The sequence below is a fragment of the Sarcophilus harrisii genome, chromosome 2 (assembly GCF_902635505.1).
Source record: "Sarcophilus harrisii chromosome 2, mSarHar1.11, whole genome shotgun sequence".
Lineage (NCBI taxonomy): Eukaryota > Metazoa > Chordata > Mammalia > Dasyuromorphia > Dasyuridae > Sarcophilus > Sarcophilus harrisii.
Window position 1 is genome coordinate 482464718 of NC_045427.1, and position 27923 is coordinate 482492640.

Below are 27923 nucleotides of genomic sequence, written 5' to 3' on the forward strand. Positions count from 1 at the left end.
GGTTTGAATGTCTGTGTTTATATGTGATTCATGTTATCACTAGAACAATTCACTTTGTGGTTTCTTTTTATGTGCTTTGAAGAAATCTAGTGATATACATGCTTGGGTCTCACTTCTCCTAAGCAATTCAAAGAGTATTATCATTCAACAGAAATAGCATATTAGAATGGTATATTCATGTCTATAAATGTTATTTAGTGACTTATGTCTATAAATGTTAGTGACTTATTCCTGTCTTTTTTGAGAAACATACTTTCTGGCCGAAAATTTTATTTTTTGGAATTTAATTAGACGTATTGATTCAAAAAAGATACTGAAGTCTGTAATTCATTTGTAATTCATTTAACTTGAACAAAAGCATAAAACTATCCTTGCCATCATAACTAATTTTTATCTTCTTGTGGTTTTAAGTCTAGATTGACTTGAACATTTTGCTATTACTTCTTTTTGAATATTATGCAAATCTTGCCACCTTCTATTTATTGTAAAGCCTAATTGCTATCAGTAAGCAGGTAGTCAAAAGCAGTTAGATATATCTTTGGTCTTGTATATATATTATGAGGAATTTCAAAATAGTCATTTTTTTCTTAAATTAGGAAGCAATACTTTTACTCATTTTAAATAAAGAGACACAGAACTACCATCACTCAAGTAATTGCTTTTCTTAACCCCTTGCCTTTTTTCTTTCTTCCTTCTTTTCTTTTCATTCTTTCTCCTTTCCATCTCCCACACCCTGTTTTTCCTTCTAATCTGCATAGAGACTTTTTTTTTTAAACACTATAGCAGTCTTACAATGTTAGAGATTCTAAATAGAGAAAGTGATATGAGTTTTGCATTATATATTTTTGTGCTTTCCCATGATAAGTTTAATTGGAAGGGAACTACTTCTCCCACTTTCTTTATAGAAATACTTTTGATTCTTGGACAATCCTGTTTCTTATTGCTTTATTTTTTGAGGGTCCAGACCTCGGGATTTATAAACTTTAGAGCTATACTGTTTGATGTATGGTCCAAAGAGCAAAAAAAAATGAATCATTGGGGATTTCATATATATGATAACTTTTAGCATTATTATCTTTTCTTGCCATTTTAGCCAATCTGAATGATGTGAAGAGTCATATCAGAGTTGTTTTAATTTACATTTCTCTAATCAATAGTGATTTAGGGTATTTTTAAATATGACTAGAAATAGCTTTAATTTTTTTATTTGAAAATTGTCTGTTCATATCCTTTGACCATTTATCAATTGGGGAATGACTTGTATTCTTATACATTTGAATCAGTTCTCAGTATATTTTAGAAATGAGGTCTTTATCAGAAACACTGGCTATAAAAATTGTTTCCCAGCTTTCTGCTTCCCTTCTAATCTTTATTGCTTTGACTTTGTGAAAGACCTTTTTAATTTAATGTAATCAGAATTATCCATTTTACATTTCATAATGTTCTCTAATTCTTCTTTGGCCATAAATTTTCCAGAAGATGGAATTTTAGTTAGGACTTGAAGGAAGCCAGAAGATAGAGTTAAGGAGGGAGTACATTTCTGACGTAGGGAATGGCTACTGAAAATGCTTGGAGATGGGAGATGGAGTATCTTGTTTGAAAAACAGCTCGGAAGCCAATATCACTGAATTGAAGAGTACATGAAGGAGATGGGAAATATAAGAAGACTGGCAAGGTGGGGGTGGGAGTAGTATCTGTTGTAAAGGGCTTTGAACTCCAAGCAGAGGATTTCCTTTTTGCATACCTCTTTATATTACCCATAATGCAATTTGAACTCTTCAGGGTAAGACAAGATAGCTGCTTTTTTGGATCTCTCATTTATGGGTATATTCTCCATCATTATACTCCTCTCATAAACTTTGCATCCTATACAATATCTTTTTCACTATTCTTCAGTAGAGATATACCCATCTGTATACCCATTGTGATAAAGATAGAAGAATGAGTATTTATTAAGTGATTATTATGTTCAAGGCATTGGGTATACAGTACAAGCTAGTATCCTTGACCTTAAGGAACTTAACCCATAGAAGGGAGCTTTAAGGAGCAGGAAACATCCTGGTAGCTTGGGTCCCAGTAAGGGGAGGCAAACTCACTTCTCTGACCTAAGGGACCAGGAATCCTTGTCCATACAAATGAGGAGAAAGCTACAGCAAAGGTTTTAGTAAAAGAGGCGTGGTGGGCTTGTGAAAGTGGAGTAGGAAGTGATACTCCCTCCCCACCCCCCCATGCCAACCTGATCATAAAGTAGTAGTATTAAATTGAGGCTTAATAGGATCTTTTTATTTGATGTATTTTATTTTGTGTCTATGCTGTCTGACAGACTGCCATTTTCTGCTTGCTTTAGCTGTACGTCTCTTCAGAAAGCCGCTTTAATACTTTGGCAGAGTTGGTTCATCACCATTCAACGGTGGCAGATGGATTGATCACTACTCTGCATTACCCAGCTCCCAAAAGAAACAAACCCACCATATATGGAGTGTCTCCTAACTACGATAAGTGGGAAATTGAGCGGACAGACATTACCATGAAACACAAACTTGGAGGAGGGCAGTATGGAGAAGTGTATGAAGGTGTATGGAAAAAATATAGCTTAACTGTAGCTGTGAAAACCCTGAAGGTAAGTACTGGTGTGGAATATACTTTTATTATATGTTTTATGCTTATAGTGAGTAGAATAGCTGCTGATGTGTAACTTAAATATAGTTACTTTATTAAATAATGAAAAACAGCACAGCCAGAAATTGTTTCATCTTGAATAAGTCCAAACTTTAAATTAAGTCTGTGCCAGTTTATTCATTTCAGTTCATCTAGTTATTATGTTTCTTTCTAAGGATTGAATTATCCAATTTCAATGTGTTGGCACACATGGGTAAAGGTAAGAATGGCTAAGATTCTTGGGTATAATAGGATTAATCATTTCAGTCAGTTGGTTAGCAAACATTTATTACGCTTTTACCTTTCTCATTATTGTGCTAAATGCTGGGAATTTAAAGAAAGGTAAAAAGAAAAAATCTGTCCTACTCTCAAGGAGTTTGACAGTTTTGTGGGAAAACAAGATATAAATGTAGACAGGATAATTTGGAGGTATTCTCTAAGGTAAGGTAGACACTAATGTTGAGGAGGACTGGGAACAACTTCTTGCAAGTGAGCCTTTAGTTGAAACTTGGAGGAAGCCATGGAAGCCAAGAGGCAGAGATAAGAAAGGAAAATGTTTCAAACATGGGACACATCCAGTAAAAACAATCAGAGTTGGATAGTATTGTGTTTGAGGAGCAGAAAGAAGGTCAGTGTCACTGGATTACAGATTGCAGAGAACTCGCAGTAGTTAAGCTGTGACATGATGAGGACCTGCACCAGGATGTTTTTTGTGTCAGAGACTACCAAGATAGCAAGGTCATCAGGATGGAGCCAGGCTCCAGTTAAGTGCAAGAAGATGAAAGGCGCAAGAAAGGAAAAGTTTTAAGAATAGTTATCTTTTGACCAGGTATTCTAGAGAGCTGTGCTTTAAACTGGGAATTTGAAGTTGGGGGTGGGGTTGAGAAGGGAATAAGGAGGTCAGTGAAAATTGGAGAATGGAGTTTGAACAATAGTAACCAGAAGTTCAGACATTCTGGGATTGGATAATTTTACAGGGTGAAAGTATGTTAATCATTGAGGAATGAGTTTGGGTGTTTATCTTTATCCATAGAAGTTTGGCTTTGGATGGAGTTTTACCAGGTCTTAAGTTTGCAACTGTGTGTTTGTCAGTCAACTTTAAGTAGTTTTTAGAAAGACATATTTATTAAGGTGGTACAATAACTATTAGTACAAGATATACCCCCCAGAAGTCTGTGGCATATTCTTTCACAAGTATATATAGAGTCCAGGGGAAAGGGAGATAAGGTTAGAGCACATTTACAGCACAGAGGTCACAACTCTTATTTGATGAATTCCCTTTTCTCTTATTTGTGGGATGATTGAGAATTTCCCCATTAAGCATGGGGAATCTTCATTGTATTCTTGGCTACAAGTTCTGCCACTGCTATCAATTGGTACTGGAGACTTAAAAGTTTTGAAAAGTTCTTTAGCAGTTATAAATTTCAGTTAAATGCAGGTATTAGGTAACTGGTTTTTAATGCTTGAGATTTCAAAGAAGGAAAAACTTTTTAGAGTTAGGATCTTTTAAGAGTTATTCCAAGTGGCTTGTGTTACCTTCTTTGAAAGTGAGCTGCATAAGATAGCTCCAAATATTGTCTCTCTTCCTTAGAGACACGGCAAGATTATATTAAAGCCATATGATACAAGAGACTTTGTGACTGATCCTCACACTTTATTACTGGCCGTGATTTCAGCTTATTAGAAAAATGTTCTGCATTTGTGATTTCCAGAGAGTAATGCTTTCTTTTGAAGTTCTTTGACAGTCAGGCCCCCAAGGAAAGGTTTTTAATTTTCAATTTAACTCCTTAAAAGTGTGTAACTCTGAAGTCCTTTCCACTTCTAAATCTTGTGATTATATGGCTTTATTTGGGACTAGAGTGTCCCCTAGTGTCCGCCAACATTATTTTCTGATTCTTTTGGCTGAATTGTGATTATGTTGAACTGCCAAGAAAATGGAGATTCAGTTCTTTTTGTAGAAAACTACAAGTGGAAAAAAGAAGAAATATCTCACTACTCACTCATAAAAGAGAAAGAAATTAAAGTAGAAGTTAGAGTAATTGAAAATCAGAATTAAAAGAACCACATATACAATCTAAACCTTTTTATATGAGAAAACTGAGACTTTGTGGGCAAGAAAACTTGGAAATAGAATGTAGGTTTCTTGACTGGAACTACCACACTCTGTGCCTCCCAGGGTTGTTAATCCTTTTCAAAAGAATTTTTGACCCATTCTCTATAATTAGCAATTCAAATATTTTTCTTTCTAGAGATTATGCTAATATAATTAGAATTTTCCTTTAATAGTATCACTAGAAAGCTGGGAATCTGTTATCCCTAACTGGCTAAAATGAGTAGTAGATCTACCAGAAAGAAATCATTGAGTTCAACTCCTTCAGTTTATGATGAGGAAACCAAGGCCCAGAAAGATTAAATAACTTGCCCAAGTTGATATCAGCAGTGAGTAGTAGATCAGGATTTTTAATCCAAGCCCTCTGACTTCCAATCTCATGCTCTTGAGGGAAGCTTCCATTTTATTAAGGCTTAGACTATCACAGACTAAACAACAGAGTACAGATTATTAAGGGAAACTAGGTCTTAGAATAGAAGTAGAAGCCCTTGGATGCTGTCCCTCTTTCTGGAAATGGACACAATAATGTATCACCTACACAGTGAAGTTGGCTTTTATGTTAGCAGGAAATGTCAACAGGGAATTTCCTAACTGACTTGAGCTGACAAATCCAAAGTAGGAGATAATACTATTCTGCTATTCCTCTTTACTTTTCATGGATCTCAGTTTACTAAACTAAATTGGAGGCTGCCAGAGGCTGCCAGAATAATGGTAGGACTGGAGACCATACCATATGAGAATCATTTCAAGGAACTGAGGAAAACTAGAGTAGAAAAGATTGGGGAGTATGAGTCCTTGAAATAAGATTGTTATTGTTGTTTGTCCTTTTTTTCAAAGGACCAATGACATTAAAAAGATGTTGTCTTGACTTAGAAGTGAACTGGATTTATGAGGCAGAACCATATAAAATTAGAAGCCTCACTCTCCTCCAGAGTCATTGGAATCCAGTCATGAGACATAAATCAGGGTCACTGGCCATATCCCTGGGTGCAATGAAATAGAAGGGATAGGGTGGAGGCAGTTAGAATTCTTTGTCCCTGTCCCTGACAGGGGATTTGGGGTGTGTATTCTGAAAAAGTGGTTTTCAATAGAGAGATAATGTTAGACAATGATGTGCTAAGGTAGAGTAGCAGACTATGGCAAAGAATCATGTTGGGGTGAAGAGATGAAAAGATATATGACTTTTCAGGAGGGGAATGATCTTGGTAACAAGGATTGATTCTTATGTAGAAGGCATCTTAAGATGGAGATTCTCTGGGCTTGGTTTAAGAATGGTGTCCCCTTAGGGCAGGGTTGACTTAATGCCAGTTTATAGTCTCTGTTTACCCACTGTACTTATATATCCTTCCAGCTGACCCACTGAAAAACTAGTCTTTGAATTTGGGTGGTCAGTCTTAAATCCCAAATCTTGATCTTAAATTTTGGCTGTCTTAAGATATAGAAGATAACTGGGAAATCTTACTAACAAGGAGTTCTCAGAGAAAGGGATATTCTGTGTTGTACAGGGTGAGGACAACTGTTGAGGCAGTGGGGTAGGGCAGTTATTAAGCAGGAGTGGGTCTTGGAAAACCCACTTGGCCCACAAATCCCATTATGAGAAATGGGGACATCTAATGTATACATTCCTATATGTAATGACATATACTCTTGTGTATAGTTGAGGAATGGTGGGAAGCTTAGATCTTTAAAAGGGCCAGGAATTGGGGTAAAAGGGGAAGGGGACAAGCATTTATTTAGCATTTAATATGTGCCAGGCTTTGTGCTAAGTGCTTTACAAAATATCTCACTTGATCTTCACAACTCCGTAATGCAGATAGTGCTATGATCTCCATTTTAGTTGGAGAAACGGAAGCAGACAAATTGACTTACTTAGGATCACACATCTAATAAGTAGATAAGGCAGGATTTGAACCTGGGTCTTCTTGGATCCAGGCCTAGTGTTTCCTCTACTGAGCCACCTGGCTGCTTGTAACGGCCAGGTATTAAATTTATTGTGGATAAGAAAGAGTGAATTAGAAGTCTTTAGACAATAGTGACAAGGATTTTGTAGGAAAGATGAAAGTATGAAACAGCTTAACGTGGTGGATAGATTATGAATAAATGAATGAATGAGCATTTATTAAATTTCCTGTGTTCCAGTTTCTATGCTAGAAGCACCAGGGATAAAAATACAAACAAGGAAAACAGTCTCTGCCCTCTAGAACCTTACAAATAGAGGAAGACAGCATGTATAGGAGAATGGTGGCTGTGGAGTAGAATTTGGGACAGGGAAGGCCTGGAGAATTGTAACTGTAGCAACAGAGAATTAATTGACATATCCTTACTAGGAACTGTAGAATTAATTTTATTACCATTAGCAGTTAGAATTAGAAGGGAGGGGAGGATAGAAGGAGAGGAGCATAGCATGGAGATGGCCAGAAAGTATCATTAAGAATCTGATCCCAGGTAGGATAAGGTAAGATGCTGGCTCATCAGAGCTCAGAGTCCCAGGGGTGGGACCTTCAGTCTCAAGTGAGTATGGAGTACTGGACACGGATTCTAGAAGGCTTCAACCCTCAGACATTGGTTGTATGAACACAGATAAAACATTTAGCCTTTCTGAGGCCCTCAGACTCCTCATCTGTAAAAGGAGGATAATAATTGCACCATCTTCACCAGTTATAAAGATCAAATAGAAAGCACTCTGAAAAGCTTAAATTGCTATATAAATGTTAGTTATCATCTTTGTGTCATTGCTGAGTGATGCTATTGGGGGAGGTCTGAAAGTGATAAAGACTATACTAACTTCTCATTTTTAATCTCTTTTGAGGGTATAAGAGAAGAACACTTTGCCTTGGTGAGGGTACCAAAAATGTGGTTATTTCAGGGAAAAAAAGCTGAGTTTCAGTGAAGAGCAGAGAGTGGATGGAATGTGAGAAGAGAGCTATGATAAATGGGAATTTAGCAGTAGAAGACACATTGTGGGAAAAGAGACCAGAGACAATAGGGATGGAGAGTGCAAAGGCTAAACTAGGTAGGATTGAAAGAGTGGGGAGAGGTAAGAGGAAAAGAGATTGTTCAGTTTGGTAAAAGGCAGTTCTAAAAATAACAGGAATTAGAGAAATAAGAGTTAGGAACTTATTAGCCATATCATATAGGATGTAGTTCCAAATGTGGAGAAGCTAACTCGTTCAGGATTCTAATTAGAATGATATGTAAACATTTCTACTGACTGGAAACCCCTTCAGTTACAATGGGTATAAGAGTGGGAAATGAAGGAAACAGGCATTTATTAAGTGTCTATAAGATACCAGGCACTGTAAACATTTTTATAGATATTATCTTGTTTGTTCCTCATAATCCTGGAAGATAGGTGTTATTATTACCTCCATTTTGCAGTTGAGGGAGCTGAAAGCAAATAGAATTTGTTTTTTAAGTGACCTGCCAGCAGTCACATAGCTAGTAAGATTTGAATTTACATCTTCCTGACTCTAGGTCCAGAAAACTCTTTTCCTTTTTACCACCTAACTATCTCAGGGATAGATTCTTAGGAAATATAGCAAGTTATAATCATGGATAAAGCTTTATTGAGTTCTTAATCTATACAATATTCTATTCCATTCTGATTGCACTGAGGCAGACAGTTTCTGTTCTCAGAGTTTACTACAAGGGAAGAAGGGGGAAATAGTACATGCCATGTTCACTATGATAATCTCAACTGTTCTTCCTGGAATGCTTTTCCCAGACCAGACATCATGATGGAGGAGATCCCCCTTAAAGATTGTCTACCTAGAGCCAGGAGAAGGAATGAGATAGTCTGGTCAGATGAATAGTGTTCTGTTTGGGGGAAGGAAGCAAAGATAGTGGTGGAACTCTGGCTAGTAATCAAGTTGGATTGAAAATGCAGGTGTGTTGGGGGGTGTATTCTGAAATATGGATGGAGAGATAGGTTAGAACCAGATTGTGGCAGAGCTTGAATGCCAGATTAAGGAATTTATATTTTATCTTAGAAACAGTAGGGTTAGACTTGTGCATAAGGAAGATAATTTAGGCACTTGTATAAAAAATAAATTCAAGAAAGGGAGATACTGGAGGCAGAGAAACCAATTAAGAATCTGTTACATTGACAAAGTACAATATTCTTATGCTAAAAACCTCACCAAGTATAGATATAGAGGAATCTTTTTTTAATATCATAAAGAACATTTATCAAATCAAAACCAAGTAATATATGCAATGGAGCTACTCTAGAGACTTTCCCAATAAATATGGGAATAAAGCAAGGGATAATTATATATTTGATATAGTTCTGGAAGTGCTAGTAATAGCAATAAGAGAAAGAAATCATATTCTATCTCTCCCTTTCCCTTAGTGCACCCCTCTTTTTCTCATCTTAATTTTAGTTTTTAAAATATTCCATCATAGTCAACTCATATCTTTGTCTGCCTTCTGTCTTTGTGTATTATTACTAATTTCCCTAATATGTTAAAGTTCTTAGGAGTTTCAATTTGAGTATCATTCTTCATCAGTTGAGTATTATATAGGAATATATTTCTCATTCCTGTTTACCTTTTTTTATGCTTCCCTTGAATCTTATATTTTAAAGTCATATTTTCTTTTCATCTCATCCTTTTGTCAAGAAAAGTGCTGTTTTATTAAATATCCATTTTGTCCCCTGAAGGATTATGCTCAGTTTTGCTAGGTAGGTGATTCTTAGTTGTAATATGAGGTTCTTTGCTTTCAAAATATCATATTCCAAGCCCTGTGATAATTTAATGTAGAAACTGTTAAATCTTGTTCTGTCCTGACTGTAGTGCCACAAAAATTGAATTGTTTCTTTTTGGATGCTTCCAATATTTTCTCCTTGACATGGAATTTAGCTATAATATTCCTGGGAGTTTTCATTTAGGCTTCTTTCAATTTCTATTTCATCTCTGCTTCTAGGATATCTGAGCAGTTTTTCTTAATTCCTTCCTTTCCTTCCTTCCTTCCTTCCTTCCTTCTTTCCTTCCTTCCTTCCTCCTCCCTCCCTCCCTCCCTCCCTCCCCTCCCTCCTTCCTTCCTCCCTTCCTTCCTTCCTTCCTTCCTCCCTCCCTTCCTTCCTCCCTCCTTCTTCCTTCCTTCCTCCCTCCCTCTTCCTTCCTTCCTTCCTTCCCTCCCTCCCCTCTCTTCTCTCCCTCTCTCTCCTTCCTCCCCCTCCCCCCTCCTCCTTTCCTCTCCTCCTCTTCCTTCCCCCCCCCATCTCAGGAGTCCAATAATTCTTAAATTATCTCTCCTGGAAAATGGGTTTGTTGTATTTTTCATATTTTCTTCTATTTTTTTTTTTCATTATTTTGATTGATTGTTTTCTTGATGTTTCCTTAGCTTCCACTTGGTCAATTCTAATTTTTAAGGAATTTTTTTTCAATGAATTTTTATAATTCCTTTTCCATTTTGGCCAATTCAGCTTTTTAAGGAATTCTTTTCTTCAGTGAATGTTTGTATATGTTTTCATTTGACCAGTTCTGCTTTTTAAGAAGTTTTTCTCTGCAATGAATTTTTGTTCCTCTTTGACCATTTGACCTATTCTGCTTTTTAAGGTGCTATTTTTCTTTAGTATTTGGTCTTCCTTTACCAACATGTTGATTCTTTTTTTATGATTTTCTAGCATCACTCTCCATTTCTTTTCTCATTTTTTCCTTTACCTCTCTTATTTAATTTTTAAGATTCTTTTTGAATTCTTTCAGGAATTCTTTTTGGGCCTAAGATCAATTGACTTTTTTTTTTTTTTTTTTAAACTTTGAGTCTTTGGACATAGCAGTTTTGACTTTGTTTCTTGTTCTATGTATTGGATCTTCCCAATCATCATAGTAGTTTTCTATGGTCAGGTTCTTTTTTTGATGTTTGCTTATCTTTCCAGCCTATTTCTTTCTTTCTTTTTTTCATGTTTTGAATAGTGTTTTATTTTTCCAAATACATGCAAAGATAGTTTTTATCATTCACTTTTGCAAAACCTTGTGTTCCCATTTTTTTCTCTCTCCCTCCTCCCCCCTCCAAGACAACAAACAATCTGATCAATAGGTTAAAAATGTACAATTCTTCTAAATATATTTCCATATCTGTCATGCTGCAGAAAAAAAATCAGATCAAAAGGGGAAAAAAAGGAGAAAGAAAAAAAAACAAAAGCAAACAATAAAAAAGGTGAAAATACTATATTTTGATCTATGTTCAGTCTCCATGGTTCTCTCTCTGTGTGTGGATAGCACTTTAACATGTCTATTGGAATTGCCTTGAATTACGAGAAGAGCGAAGGCCATCACAGTTGGTTATCACATAATCTTGTTACTGTGTTCTTTTGGTTCCACTCACTTTACTTAGTATTAGTTCCTATAAATCTTTCTATTCTTTTTTGAAATCAGTCTGCTCATTGTTTCCTATAGAATAATAATATTCCATTACATTCATATAACATAACTTATTCAGCTATGTCCCAATTGATTGGCATGCACTAATTTTCCAGTTCCTTGCCATTACAAAAAAAGACTGTTACCAACATATTTACTCAAGTAGTATTTTTCCTTCTTTTATAATCTCTTTGAGATACAGATCCAGTCAACAGAAAAACAGTACTGTTTTTCTACAGAAAACAGTAGACTGTTTTCCAGTCTATTTCTTGATTTTTAAACTTCATGGTAAAGTTGTTCTTTGTTCTTGGGGTAGAGGGTGCACTGTCCCAAGTTTCAGGTTTTTCATGCTTCTGTTTTCAGAGCTAATTCAGTGAGTATGTAAGTTTTTAGTTCTTTGAAAGTGGTATGTTCTAAAAAGATATATGATCATTGCTCTCCTGGACTGTGTTCTGGTCTGTGAGTGATCACAAGTACTCTTTTTTGCTCTAGAACCATGTCCAAGGACCTCACTCCTTTTACAACTTCTCTTCCTTACCTTGGGACTGTGATGCTATACCCAGTGCCAGAAAAATGCCCCCTATAATATCCTTTTGACCAATTTTATTTAACTCTTTTACAGTCTGTGAGTTGAGAGTTCTGGATATTATTGTTGTTTCTGTTGCTGCTGTTGATTCAGTCTCTTTTTCTCCCCAACTCCCAACCAAACCACTGCTGTTTTGTTAGGGCTTGAGCCTGTATTAGACAATGTTCCACTTTCACCCCAGTGAGACTTTCTTTCTAACCTGCTAAGTTGTGTTGGACTGGAAAATTTCTTCACTTTATCTTTTTGTTGGTTCTGCTGGTCCAGAATTCACTTTGAGGTATTATTTTGAAGTTTTTTGAAGGGAATTTGGGAGAATTCTGAGGAATCTCTGCTTTAATCCCTAATGTATTCTTATCCAAAAAAGAGATAGCTGCAATTATAAAAGATAAATATGAATATTTATATGAGATATAATACATAATAAATTATTATTTGAAATATACTATATCTGGTTATATGAAATATAATATACAATAAATTAACTTTGGTTAGATGAAATTTAAAAACTTATGTATAGAAAAAATTAATGTACCTTTTATAAGAAGGGAAGTGTTCAAAAGGGCAAAAGTCTTTGTATCAAATTTATTTGGTAAGCTCTCTCTTATAGTAGTTAATTATGAATACACACAAGACAAACAATTTCAGAGTCTTTTAATGTTTAAAAAAATTTTTTTATTTTTTTATATTCAGTTCCAAGTTCTTTTTCTTCTTTTTTGCCCTTCTTCTTACCCACTAGAAGGCAAGAAATGTAATACTCATTTATATATATATATATATATATATATATATATATATATATATACATACACGAAATTATGAGAAATATATTTTTACTCACAACCATTTTATAAAGCAATTTGGAATTATGCAAATAAAGTGACAAAAATGTCCACACCCTTTGAACTATTAACTGGTTCCAGAGATTCTGTTACTGCCTTTTACCCCAAAGAAGCCATGGATAAGAAGAAAATTTTCACATGCTTCATCTCATTCAAACACCTTTTCCAGTGATAAAACTTAATGATTAAGTTCTTAGGCTGGCTTATGAAAGTCTAGTTAGCATAAAATGTAACTAAACTGTACATTTATAGTGAATAATGGTGCAAAATATTGTAGAATTAGTAATTGAACAAAGGAGAAAAAACAATGAGATTGAGTATCTTCAATGGAAAGATAGGCTTAGAGGAGGAACTAAGGAGTCATTAGAATAATAAAAGTTCTTTCCAGGGGCAGCTAGATGGTCCTAAAATCAGGAAGACCTGAGTTCAAATGTGGCCTCAGACACTTACCACTTCCTAGCTGTGTGACTCTAGCAAGTCACTTCCCTAGTTCTGGTCTCACATGTTACTTTCAAATGAATGTCTTTCCTTTATTTAAAAAAATTATTGATGCTTTTTATTTTTATATCACATTTATTTCTGAATATATCCCTCTAGTACTTTGTGAGATTTTGAGACAAAAAACAATTCAGAAATATCAGCACATGCGGTATAGCTGATAATATATACAGAATTTCACATCTATTTTTTAAAAGCATCTCTGCATTATTAATTACTACCTTTGTGTTGTTGAGCAAGTTATTTATATCTTCTGAGCCTCAGTATCCTCATCTGTAAAATGAGGTGATTGCATTATGTGATCTTTAAGGTTCCTTAGTATTAAACAGAATGAAAAGGAGAAGAAAGGAAAAATGTTAAAGAAGAGCTCTTTAGTGAGAAAGAGGTTGTCTGAAGTATAATAATTTGAACAGTAAAAAAAGAAGGTTGGGGGTAGAAGTGAAAACATGACATATAGACTTTTTCTTCCTTTCTTTTCCAAAAGGACAATAGAGGTTTGAGGTCAGACAATTCTACACATTGAACATCAGGTGGCACCATTAGGCTAGGACATCTTGTTTTCAGGCAAAGAGAGAAAGGGTTTGGATGTGGCTATTTAGCACATTCTGAACATTGTGTTTTTATATCTTTTTGAAGACTCAAATTTTCATTCAAATGAACATGCTAAAGCAGATAATTCCTTTTTTTCCCCTCTTTTATTTATTTATTTATTTATTTATTAGAGCTTTTTATTTACAAGTTATATGCATGGGTAATTTTACAGCATTGACAATTGCCAAACCTTTTGTTCCAGTTTTTCCCCTCCTTCCCCCCATCCCCTCCCCCAGATGGTGGGTTGACCAATACATATTAAATATGTTAAAGTATAAATTAAATACAATATAAGTATACACATCCAAACAGTTATTTTGCTGTACAAAAAGAATTGGACTTTGAAATAGTGTACTATCAGCCTGAGAAGAAAATCAAAAATGCAGGCCAACAAAAATAGAGGGATTGGGAATTCTATGTAATGGTTTATAGTCATCTCCCAAAGTTTAAAGCAGATAATTCTTATGTGTTCATAGGATCATAGATTTAAAATTGGAAGGAATATTAATAGTTACTAAGCTCCTCACTTTATAGAAGAAACTGAGGTCCAGAGAAGTTGTGACTTCTCAGAATTACACAGGTTGGAAGTAATAGAGTAATAATTTGCACCAGGATTCATTGATTCCAAATCCTTTGTTCTTTCCACAGCATCACAATATCTTATCATTAACAGATTCCTTTCTGTCCCTTAGTTTGATATCATTTTTTAAACCCAGTTCATCTATGTTATGAATTGTGGCCCTTAATAGAAATTATCCTGTTCATAGACTGTTCAAATTGGAGGTAATATGGTAGGAGTATCATTAAGAGCTATTCAAAAACAGCTGAAATACCATACTACTTTGAAATAGATCTGTTATTGTGTCACATATGATAAAGTAAGAAAAGAAACCTATTAAAAGGTACTTGTGAAACACTTAATAGTTGGTCAGTAACCATTTATTAATCATCTAACATGTATCAGGCATTGTACAAAGTCTCAGGGATTCAAAGAGAGGCAAATAACAGTCCTGCTTTAAAGGAGTTTAAAATCTAAAGAGCGAAATAACATGTAAACATTACATACAAGTAAGATATATACAGGATAAATTGGAAATAATTATTAGAGAGAAGGTACTAACATTAAGGGAACTCTTATAGAAAGTGAGATTTTATAAATCCAGAGGGCTAAACTTTGGGAGTAAGAACTCAACATTTGACAAAATTGCTGAGAAAATGAGAAAACACTTTGGCAGAAACTAGGCATAGACCAACTTCTTATACAATATACAGATATGATCAAAATGGGTAAATGATTTAGAGATAAAGGATAATATAAAAAGGAAATTAAGGAAGTGAAAAAAAAAGTACCTATCAGATCTGTGGGCAAGGGTAAGATAGAAAACATCTTGGGATGTAAAATACATAATTTTGATTGCATGAATTTAAAAGAGTTTTGTGTAAATAAAAAACGAATGCAGATAAAATTAGAAGAAAAACAAAGCTGGAAGAAATTTTTTCAGCAAATTTTTTTGATGGCCTTAATTCTCAAATATTTAGGGAACTGAGCAAAATTTATTTATTTAAAACAAACAAACAAGCAAAAAAATCCAAAACTTATTCCCTAATAGATAAATGGTCAAAGGGTATGAACAGGAAGTTTTCAGAAAAAGAAATCAGTCCTATCAATAGCTACATAAAAAAAGTAGTCTAAGTCATTACTGATTAGAGAAATGTATATTAAAACAACTCTGAGAGATTACCTCACACCTATCATATTGGTTAACATGACTGAAAAGGAAAATGACAAATGCTGGAGGAATGTGGAAAGATTGGGTCACTGTTGGTGGAATTGTGAATTAGTCCAACCATTTTAGAGAACAATTTGGAACTATGCCTCAAAGACCATATATACCTTTTATTTAGTGATACCAGTAATAGGTCTGTATTCTTTTTTTTTTTTTTTTTTTTTTTTTTTTTTTGTTCCCAAGCCAGATTTTTTTTTTTTTTATTTAAGAGAACATATATTGAACATAGGGGATTTACTTTAAAACTTATTTTAAGTTTTAAATAATAATTCCAACTTTCTCTCTTGAAGTTCAAAACCAGCTTTTGGGGTTTGGAGGGTTTTCTCTCTTTTTCTTTTTTTTTTAATTAAAGCTGTTTATTTTCAAAACATGCATAGATTATCTTTAATAATCATTTTTTCCCCTTCCTTTTCCCTTCCTCCCCTAGATGGCAAGTAATCCAACATGTTAAACATGTGCAATTCTTTTATACATATTTCCTCAATTATCATGGTACACAAGAAAAATCAGATCAAAATGAAAAAAAATGAGAAAGAAAACAAAATGCAAGCAAGCAACAATAAAAAAGGTGAAAATACTATTTTGTGATCCACAATCAGTCCCCACAGTCTTCTCTTGGGGTGGAGATGACTCTCTTCATCACAAGACCATTGGAACTGGTCTGAATCAGTAGATCTATATTCCAAAGAGATCAAAGGAAAAGGAAAAGGATCTACTTGTGCAAAAATATTTAAAATGATTTTTTTTTGTGGTGACAAAGAATTAAAAATTGAGGTGATACCTATTAATTGAGGAATGGCTGAACAAGTTGTAGTATAATTATCACAAAATAAATACATTGTGCTATAAGAAATGATGAGCAGCAAAAAGTTATCAAATTGTGCATACCCTTTGATCAAGCAGTGTTACTACTGGGCTTATATCCCAAAGAGATCTTAAAAAAGGGAAAGGGACCTGTATGTGCAAAAATGTTTGTGGCAGCCCTTTTTGTAGTGACTAGAAACTGGAAATTGAATGGATACCCATCAATTGGAGAATGGCTGAGTAAATTGTGGAATATGAATGTTATGGAATGCTATTGTTCTGTAAGAAATGACCAGCAGGATGATTTCAGAAAGGCCTGGAGAAACTTACATGAACTGATGCTAAGTGAGATCATTATATACTTCAACAACAATACTATATAATGATCAGTTCTGATGAACATGGCCCTCTTTATCAAGGAGATGAACCAAATCAGTTCCATTCGTTCAATAATGAATAGAACCAGCCACACCTAGCGATAGAACTCTGGGAAATGAGTGTGAACCATTACATAGTATTTCCAATCCCTCTGTTTTTATCCACTTGCATTTTTTATTTCCTTCTCAGGTTAATCTTACCTTATTCAAAGTCCTATTCTTCTTGTGCAGCAAGATAACTGTATGGATATGTATACATATATTGTATTTAACATGTATTGGTCTACCTGACATCTGGGAGAGGATTGAGGGGAAGGAGGGTAAAAGTTGGAACAGAAGGTTTTGCAAAGGTCAATGCTGAAAAATTACCCATGCATATATCTTGTAAATAAAAGCTATTTAAAAAAAAGAAAGAAAGAAATGATGAGCAGGATGGTTTCAGAAAAATTTGAAAAGATATATGAATTCATGCAAAGTGACTTGAGTAGAACCAGGAAAACATTGTACAAAGAAATAGCAATATTGTTAGTATGAATATCTGTAAAAGAATTAGCTACTCTGATCAAGACACTTCCAAAGAATTCATGATGAAAAGTGCTATCCACCTCTAGAGAGAGAACTGATGAACTCTGAATGTAGATTGAAACATACTTTTTCAAAATTCTCTTTATTTTTATTGTTTTATTTTATATTTTCTTATATAAAATGGTTAAAATGGAAATATGTTTTGTATGACTTCCCCTGTATAATTGATATTAAATTGCTTGCCTTCTCAAGGGGAGAAAGGACAGGAAGGAGGGAGAGATTTTTGAACTCATTTTAAAAATAAAACTTTTTTGCATGTAATTGGGAAATATTTAATGAAATAAAATATTTATTTTTCAAAAGGTGAGATTTTAGCTGGTACTTGAATAAAGTTAGAGAATAGAAGTGAGGAGGGAGAGAATTCTAGACATGGAGACAGTTGTTGAAAATGCTCAGTTTGAAGTTGGAAGGAAAAGCAAGGAGGCCAGCTAGGGCTACTGGATCACAGAGGACATGGATGGGAATAAGATGTAATAAGAATAGAATGGGATGAGGGTTCTGGGGGTTTTGAAATGCTTCGAATACCTGAATGCCAGATAGAGAATTTTATATTTATTGACAATGTTTATAGGGAATAATTGGATTTATTGAATAGGGGAGGTGACATGTTCAGGCTTGTACTTTAAGATCAGTTTAAGAATTGAGTGGAGGTTGGAATGGAGTGGGGAGTAACTGGAAGTAGATGATAAGAAGATATGAGGTGATAAGGGCCTGTGTCAATGTGGTGGTAATGTCAGAAGAGAAATGCCATGAAGATAGAATTAATAGAACTTTAGGTGATTGGTGATGAGAGTCAGAGAGAGTAAGTAGTCAGAAAACTTAACCCTGTTCTAAAAAGGGAGAAAACTAGATCTTAACTGAAGGACTACTATTTCTTTCCTTATTAGATGGGTATTTATGTTGCTTAATTGAAATCCAAGTTTTTAATAGATACAACTTTACACATAGATTATCTCATTAATTCTTGCTATATAAAACCAGACTTAGTGTACTTGCTGCAGAAATTATTAATCCCTTTTTATAAATGGGGACTTGGATAGACTCAGTGATTTAGTCATGGTTACCTAGCTATTAGGTATTGGCAGGATTCAAACTCAGGTCCCCTGACTACCAAGACAAATATTCTTTCCACAGCATCATGCTGTCCTTTTTTAAAGTCAGTATCAACTTTAATATTGTAGTACCAACACTGCCTATAATACCTTTGCCCCCTTTGGAATATCCTTCTGCACTCTTGGATACTTTTTTTTCCCTTTTTTATATTTCATTAACTTTTTTCTGCATTATTATTATCATTCTCCTCCACTACCTGCATCATATTCCCCTCCTCCCTCATTAAGAGGCCTCCCTTAGAACAAATAAAGATAGTAAAACAGAAGAAATTTGCATTGCATTGGTCTTGTCCAAAAACTTATGCCTTATTCTATACCTGTAATCCATCACTAAGAGATGCTTTATCATCAGTCTTCTAGAATGTTTGGTCATTATATTGATCAGGTTTCTTTGAATCTTCACCTTTTATTTCTTATAGCACAATAATATTTTATTGATTGTACCATAGTTTATTCAGCCATACCCCAATTTTGGGGTACCCACCTTGTTTTTTTTATTTTTTCGCTATTAAAAAAACAAAAAACTACTTCTGTAAATATATTTCTGCATCTGAGTCCTTTCCATCTCTTTGATCTCTGTTGGGGTATAATCCTGTTTCAGCGGCTATGTATAGTTTAGTTTATTTTCAGTGTAATTCCAAATTCCTTTCCAGAACTGTTGAACAACTTAACAAGTTTAACTTAACAGTTTACCAATCAACATTCCTATCCTCCTCTTTATATTCCTACAGTCAATAATTGTCATTTTTCTTTTTTGTCCTTTGCCAGTCTGATGTGCCTGAGTTGTGATCTCATAGGTGTTTTTTTTCCCATATACTTGTTAATCAACTTGTACTTCTTCTTTTAAAAACAATGTTTGCATCTTTTAACCATTTTCTATATATCTGCCTGCTTATTTACATATATATTTAATATATATGTGTTAAAGGTATCAAAGCTTAAAACTACACTAAGATTTTTTGGAACACCTTCTATCTTGGATAGCATATCTTTATCAGAAGAATATCCTAGAAATATTTTTTCCCAGTTAACTGTTTAACTTCTAATTCTTACTTCACTGATTTTGTTTGTACTAAAAGTCTCCAACTTTATGTAATTAAGATTGTCTTAATTATCTCTTGGGCCTCTCTTCCTTATTTGATCAGGAACTCTTTACATGACCATAGTTGTAAAAGATATTGTATATAAAAGTATCACAAATATTTTTATATTATTTCAGCTTTGTATCCATTTGGAATGTGTTTTGGTACATAGTATGAAACATTGATCTAAACCTAATTTCTCCTAGATTGTTTTCTGATTTTCCTAACAGTTTTTGTTGGACTTTTGTTTCATGTTTGACGTGAAGACAGTTTGACAAAAGTTTTGACAACCTTTGTCAAACAGTAGTTGGTGTTCTTGGGTTTATCAAACGTAATATTATTATTTATGGTTGTTTCTGGATGGAGTGTGTACATGTGTGTGTGTGTCTCCATGTGTGTGTATGCACATGTGCGCTTGTGTCATTGTTCAAGTCTTCTCTAGTAACAAATAATTTTTATTATTTTTGCATTGTTATGTATGTATTACCAAGGCCAGGCCCCCTTTCTTCGTACTTTTCATTATTTCCCAAAAGGTTCTTGACCCTTTGTGCCACAAATGAATTTTGTTAATATTTTGTCTAGTTCTTGAAAATAGTTTGGTATGGCACTGAATCTACAGGCCAATTTAGATAGCATTATAATTTTCATCATAGTAATATAGACCAACTATGAGTGATTAATTTTTCTTCAATTATTTAAATTTAACTTTGTTTCTATTTTTATAGTTTTTCTTTCAGATACTTTATGGAGTCTGTGGTTATTTTGAGTGGAAATTTATTTTTCTGCTGGATTTATTTAATTATAATGTCTAATATGTACTTGAAAAGGATAAAATGGCATTCCTTTAAAATACTCTATGATAAAAAGATTTTATTCAGATTATTTTCCCTTAATTAATTTGAATTGCTAGTTTTACTTTATGAATGAAAAATTTCTTCAAAAGGATTAAATAATTTTAAAAAATGAATATTGATAAACATAACTAAACAGAAACAAAGGTGTCTCTGATAAAAAATGAAGTTTGCTGTCTTACTGGTTTAAAATACTAAGTGAACTTACTCTGACTCTAGAAGGGGGAGACAAGTTCACATTGATTTAAACAGAGGATCACTTTAATTTTTTTAATGAACAGAATTACCTGTCATAGTATGCTCTTCCTTTATCTTTCTCAAATCTGTGTTATAGATGTTTAAAAAAGGAAAGGAATTAGAAGAAGTAATGATGTACATGAAATTATTACTCTGTAGCCTATTATTTTGTTTTTTAAAGGAATAGAAATGTTTCATTTCAGAATTACTTTTAGAGCATAATGTTGACCTAGCAAGATTTTTAAATCCCCACTTCATTTTGTGAATAGCATTAACTTCCAGAATTGTAGCAAGCATTAGCTCTTATGCCTTTGACATTAGTGTCACCCTGGTAAATCAAAGCACTCTGGGCCAAAAACTATATGGTCTACTGAGCATTTTAAGGAACAGAAAGGACTCAGAAGAATTAAACAGCCAGTGGTATTGAGCCTGGAAATAATTCTTTCCCAGTGTGATCTGACACAGAGACTACCAACTATGTCTAATTGACATTAGGTATATAGCACTATTTTTTTACAGAGTAATAAGTTGTTTTTAAGTTTTAGTCTCTCAATGTCCTACACTAAGTTACAGAAGATTGACAAGTCTCTAGTTATGCTTCATTTTTAAGCACAATTAAAGTTGATGCAATTTTGTAGAAGAAAAAAATGTCATTAATGATGGAAAAGAAGAGTATCTAGAGGGGATGAGAATCAACAGTGTCAAAAATAGTAGAGAGGTCATAGAAATTCAAGAATTTGGTTACCTTGGAGAAAACTTTAAGTGGCCAGGATTTGAGAAATGAGTGGAAAGTGAGGAAATGGAAATGATAATAAGCTTTTTCTAGAAGTCTAGTTGTGAAAGAAAAGAGATTGAAGATGATAGCCTGAGGGAATGGCAATGTCAGATTTTTTTTTTCCCTTAATAATGGGAAAGATTTAGGCTTATTTTCCCCAAGAAAACCTAGTGGATTTCCCCAGGAAAACTTAGGCCAGTGAAAATTACAAAGAGGGTGAAGATACTTAAAGGGAACAAGCATCCAAAAGAGATGAAGGGTATGGGATTAGGTACACAAGTAAAAGGATTGGCCTTGGCAAGAAGAACCATTTCCTCATCAGAAAATAGAATAAAAGAGAGAATGAAAATGATGGTGAAAGGATCTCTGGGCATAAAATAGGGGAGGAGAAGTAATTTTCATGGACGGTCTTTTTCAAGGTAAAGTCCTCTATTGAAAGGTGGTTTTTTAAAAAATGTGGGGGGGAGTGGGGAGGGGGGGGGGATTGTGCAGATGAGTTGACAGAAAGAAAGTTTTGGGACAGTCATAGTGGGATTGTAGTTGGGTTGAGGGTTTGAAACTGAAAAGAATCAAAGTATTGCCCTATACAATGAGTATATATTTGAAATTAAATACTATTAAGTTAAGCAAGATCATTTATATAAAATATTTTGTAAATGTTAAAGTGCTAGGTAAATGTGAGCTGCTCTCATTATTGTCATCAAAAATGTGTAATAGCCCCACTGACTTGTTCATGTGACTTCTTCCAGGGGTGTTCTATAGCATGAAAGTAGAAACAGATAAAGTAGAGAGTAGGGGTAATCCAGAAATTGACTTTACAAAAATAGAGGACTGGCAACTGTAATATCTTGGGATAGAGCAAGTAGGGTCAGAGTCAGATTGATGGGATTACAAAGTGAATAATGAGCTAAGGATAGAGACAGAAGGAAGAAAAGAGAGGAAAAGGAAGGTGAGAAGGAAGAGAAGAAATGATATATTAAGGAAGTTGAACTATTACCCCAAATTATTTGGAGGGACTTCAGCATGGGGAGGGACCCCAGCTGTGAGGACAGTAGCTTGAGGTGGAAAGACTATCAGCCAGATAATAAAGTGCTTGAGAAAGAAGGGAGACTGACTGAGGTAACCATTCACAATTGTGACAGAGGTCAGGATAGGATGGAAACAGAAATGTGGAGTAAACCTCAAAGGAAGGAAAAATGCTGATTGGCAATAAAGAAAAAGACCCAATGGCATTGGTAATAAGAAGCATGAAGTGAGTCTCTTCTTAGTTGCAGCTTGATGGTGCAAGTGGATAGAATGCTAAGCTAAGTCAGGAAAACCTGACTTCAGATTCAGCCTCTGATACTTCCAAGCTGATGTATGATCCTGGCCAAGTTACTTAGCCCAAGTTAGAAACTGGGGTGGATAGTTTCCTCGACCATAAAATAGGGATGATGCTAATATTACCTATCTCACAGGGTTATTATGAGTTTCAACTGAGATGTTTGTAATATGTTTAGCACAACACTTGGTATATAGTAGGCACTTAATAAAGATTTATTCCTTCCTTCATGGACAGTATGTTGATAGGATGAGAGAATTATACTAGTACTATTGAAAACAGTCAGGGATGCAGCATCTTCCACAGGGAACCCAAACTCCATGAGGACAAGAAGGTCAAAGGAACATAAGAAGAAGGGTTTAAAGTGAAGAAAAGTTTGTTAATGATAGAATCAGCAATTCCAAAAGCACAATGTAAGGGAAAGGCAGAGCAGAATAGGGAGCACAGAGAAAGAAGGTCTGAATAATGATGAAGGTTTGAGAGAATAGGAATGTGGGCATGGGAAAGTAGTTTCTTCTAGGAAGCTTATAACTCTGTAGCACAGGTGTTAAAAGAGGAAGAGAAGGAAGTTTGTGAATATAGAATGGTTGGTGTTCTGACTTTTCTCAATAAGAACATCAGCTCCTCAGTCCGGGGTAGGCTTGGAAGTGGTGGAGGAGCCTGTGACATCATTGCCTTATTCATTATATCCACAGCTATTTTTGGTTCTACGCAAGTTGAAGGGTCTAGAGGCTTCATGTCCTAGGCCCTGGGGTTTAGAGGAGGGCCCTTGTTGATGTTGGAGGCATGAGGCATTGTCACTTTTTCTCATCCTCCTTGGTGGCTGAGTCTCTGATCCTGGCCTGAATCTGGTTTGTTAGAGACTTGATATCTGGGCTGGAAGACTGAGGCAGAGATCTCTGTTACACTCATGAACTGTCCATATGCTTTCTCAAGCACATCATTACTTGTTTCAAAGTGTTTCTCTCTACCTCACCCTACTGTATAAACCTGCTGGACTCCCCTCACATAATTTAGATGACTGGTTCATCTTCTTCAGCATATCCCATCTCTCTGTCAGGAAGCAATGGCTAGCATGCCCTCGGCCCCAACTAACCCTGAATACTGTGTTCTTTGGCTAACGTCACTTCTTTGAGGAAATGTAGGAATGAAAAAGCATCCTGAACTTGGAAGAAAAGGGCCTAGGCTTCAGTCCCCAAGCTGCTCCTTCCCACTTACTCTATCTTAGATTAGCTGTCTCCCTACTCCGGTCTCTGTTTTCTACATCTGTAAAGTGAGGAAGTTGGACTTTCACATTCCTTCCAGTTTTCAGTCCTGTGACAGATGATTGTGGCTGCTTCATTAAGAATCCCGTGATGCGTCCTAGCACATTCTGTGTATGTCATCTTTTCCTTTTGTATGCAGTACCACTTTGTGTCCCTGAGAATAGACTGCTTTTTTTTCCCTCAAGGGAATTGCATGTTAGATTCTTTCAATTTATTTTTATTTTAAGTCCATTATTTCTTGGTTGATTTGATCTTGTATCTGATTCCATTTTTACTATGACCTTACATCCTAGCAAAATGCCATACAGTTGTAGAAACATTTTGCATAGTGGCCATAGAAAGCAAGTCACTGAGCATGTAGACACTAACTTGTATTTGTTGCATAGGTGAATAGGGGAAACTCAGTGTCACAGGGAGGGAGGGGAAAGCATTCATGCTAAGAGTGAGCCCTGGGAAAGGAAGTAAAATAGATTGGCAGGCACAGTGCACATTTAGTAGCAAATCAATGTAATGTGCTTATGAAGAATGGAAGTCCCAGGACAGCTGCAACTCAGAGCTCCATTTTACACTAACTGTGAAGCTAGCTCAGATTCCCAACCCCTTTCCTCTCCTGTACGTTTTCCTTGTTGAAACTTTTTCTCTTTGTCTCTGCAGGAAGATACTATGGAGGTGGAAGAGTTCTTGAAAGAAGCTGCAGTAATGAAAGAGATCAAACACCCTAACTTAGTACAATTACTAGGTAAGTGAGAGAAGTACCAAGCAGAGGAACTTTTAATTAAACCCTCTGGGCTGATACAGGTGCCATAAAAGAAGAGATAAGCTGCTTACCGTGTTAAGGTTTCAGATCCAGACAGCTATTCTCTACCAACATTCAACACTTGAAAGCAAGGGGTATTTTTTTGGTCTGCTAATCTGTTATTACTTGCGCTAGTATCTGAAAGTAATCAGGGAATGCAAATCTAAAAATTGACTGTTGAAACATTAGAGTTTTTCAGTTCTTTCCTCTCTTACAAAGTGATTGTGAGGGTCAAAGCAATCTTCTGATAAAAGTAATTATGGATTCTATCTTTACGTGGGGAGGCTTGAGTTAAGGTTAACTTTTTACTGCTAATTCTTTTTTTTTTTTTTTTTTTTATGCTACTTCTTCCATTCTGAACTTTGTGGTACCTTTCATATCCAAGATATTTTAGAGAAAGAAAGAGAGTAGAAACACCCATTTCATTAGAGATGAACTTGCAGTCACAATGTAGATATGGTGTCAAAAAGTTTCTCAGAAGTCAGTTTCCCTAAGGCCAGGCATTTTTTATGTTTTCTGAGAAGTAGATAAAGCAATAGCCTGAAGTACTTCATGTCTTACTTCACAGGGGTTTGTACTCGGGAACCCCCATTTTATATAATCACAGAGTTCATGACCTATGGGAATCTGTTAGATTATCTACGAGAATGTAATCGGCAGGAGGTGAATGCAGTTGTGCTACTATACATGGCCACTCAGATCTCATCAGCTATGGAGTACCTGGAGAAGAAAAACTTCATCCACAGGTAGGAGCTGGACCACTTAGAATCTCAGCATGAGAGCCAGAACTTTCCTTTCCAAAGCTTCTCACTCTCTTGATGTTAAGAATCAGGCTCTAACTTTGGCACTGGCAGATTATTGAACCTTGAAATAAAGGCATATGGAAATTTTTTGATTTTACAATCTTTAGGGGCACATAACCAGGATTTAGTACAGAAAAGGAATGGATCCTAGTGGTTAGTCACAGGGGCATAGATAATTCAATCTGAGCCATTTTGGATTAAGTGGTATGCTAAATAAGATTCATAAAAAGCTTGACTCCTAATAATCATAGTTCTCTATGAAATAGAGTACACATTGTTCCTTTGCACAGCTTTCATCAGTAATGACTTCTTCCTGGGAGCTACCAGCATTGCTTTTAAACAAACTCATGTGAGTGGCCAGTGTTTATGTTTTTTCCCTTTTATTATAAATCCAATCACCTTACTCTCATCTAGTTCAGGAGTGTTTTGCTGTGGTCTGAATTGTATGTATCTTTGAATTAAGCTTCTTTGCTGTTTAAGGCTGGAGTGTTTTGACCTTCGAATGTGCAGTAATTATGTTAGTGCTTTGCATTCTTTGCCAGTAGAAATGGCTTCCTAGCAAAGTAATGACACAGCCTGAATTGGGGCCTGATGGGCTTTGCTAGCTCTGTTTTATTCAAGATGTTCTTCCCGCCACATTTTCCAAACCGCTCTTACCCCAATTAACTCAAGTATGAAAACTACATGAGATTCATAGTGAGAGGAATAAGAGTATCATGTGTGAAATACTAGCAGTTCCTTATAAGACATATTTTCTATGCTACATGGGAGTTTGATTCAAATGCTTCTATCACTCAGGAAAGTGAACTCTCTGATGCTGCAAATTGAGATTTCTTGACTTTTGATTTTCCTTGCACTGCTGAGTTTGTACCCTCTGCATTCAGGCACACCTAAAATGTTTTACCAAAATCCTATTAAACTAAACTATTCTGCATTTAATTTCTCTATGATTGCTGATGACCATGCTATCTTAAACAGTTATCTTCATAAGCTGCTGCTTTTCATCCCTCTATTTTGATAGCTGTACGATTTTGTGGCTAATGTCTATATACCACAATGTTAGACTGAAATTTCTCTGGGTGAATCAGGAGGCAAGATGAGACAGATTACAAATGAGAAAGATTTTGAGATGTACCTGGGCAAGCATTACTGAAGAAGAGAAAATTGACAAATGCAGTTTGAATAAAATGCATTTAAAATGTAGATAGGGCAAGGGGAGTCTCAATAGGAATTTTCTCTAATGTCAGAGTTAATAAGATAATACAGGTTTCAAAGAAAACAAATGGTTTTTGATCACCATTATTAAACTTTTTTATTCAACTGTCACCAAAATTGAAATTATATTCAGAACTTCTAATGGACTGATTTTGGTATTCTCTAGGGATCTTGCTGCCCGAAACTGCCTTGTAGGAGAAAACCACTTGGTGAAGGTGGCTGATTTTGGCTTGAGCAGGTTAATGACAGGAGACACCTATACAGCCCATGCTGGAGCTAAGTTCCCAATCAAATGGACAGCACCTGAAAGCCTGGCTTATAATAAGTTTTCCATTAAGTCAGATGTCTGGGGTAAGAACTCATATATTTACTTTAAAAATAAATCCATTCTTATTCTTTCCATCTTACCTTCTGGATGGCATTCTCTTTCTTACTACCTCATTTCTTTTTTCTCTATTACATACCTTGTATTCTTCCTTTCCCCCTCTTTATTCTTCATTCTTTTTTTTTCCCCTTTCTCTTTTCTTCCAAAGAGAAGCAGTCCTTCCTGTTATTTGATGTATTGATGAATTTATTTTTCCAAAGTAATTTGAATATAAATTGCAGTCTTTTCTCTTACCAGCTTTTTGTTTTTATTCAAAATATGGCATTTAGACTAGGCATGATAGTTGTGATATGCATGACTTTAGACCTCATGACCAGTACGTCTGTGCTTATCAGTATTTTTCTTGGATGTTGCCTTTCAGTTTGTCATGTGGCAGATCTTGACTGGCTTATCTATAATTGCCACTAATAGGAGGTTTGATTTGCAGCTTCTTATTTTATGTAGGCATAGATGTCCATAAGATAGAGTGGTCTCCACTACTTTCTTTGACTAAGTCTTGAACTTAAATATTTCAGAACATGACCTTAGAATTTTTTAACTAGACAGAACCTTAAGAGGTCTCAATTGAAATCCAGAGCCTGCTTTGCCCAGGATCACAAAGGTCCTTGACTTGTTTGTAGAAATGACTAGAACACTGATTCCCAGCGCAGGTGAATATCCATTGTAGTGTAGTGCCAAAACGATTTGTATTTATAGAGACTATATATTGGTTAATCCATTGTGACTTTCCTTAATTATGTCTTTAATAAAACTTGAAAGATCCTAATTCTTTCAGAGCATTCAAGTCTGAGATGTTGAGTAAATTGAAAAGTAGTGTGATTTTACCCTGTTGTGTCACAGGTCTTGGTGAACAAAGAAGCTTATTAAAGTCTGTTAAGCATCTG

At 35.1% G+C, this 27923-nt stretch overlaps 1 protein-coding gene across 2 annotated transcripts in view; it reads left to right on the forward strand.

Moving 5' to 3' along the window:
• ABL1 (ABL proto-oncogene 1, non-receptor tyrosine kinase) overlaps positions 1-27923 on the forward strand; it is a 172958-nt gene that overhangs the window by 137849 nt on the left and 7186 nt on the right. For both annotated transcript variants that reach the window (XM_031954848.1, XM_023494307.2), the window contains exons 4-7: positions 2348-2620; positions 24495-24579; positions 25205-25382; positions 26821-27005. In XM_031954848.1, the coding sequence (XP_031810708.1) occupies positions 2348-2620; positions 24495-24579; positions 25205-25382; positions 26821-27005 (721 nt within the window). The remainder of the gene's footprint in view (positions 1-2347; positions 2621-24494; positions 24580-25204; positions 25383-26820; positions 27006-27923) is intronic.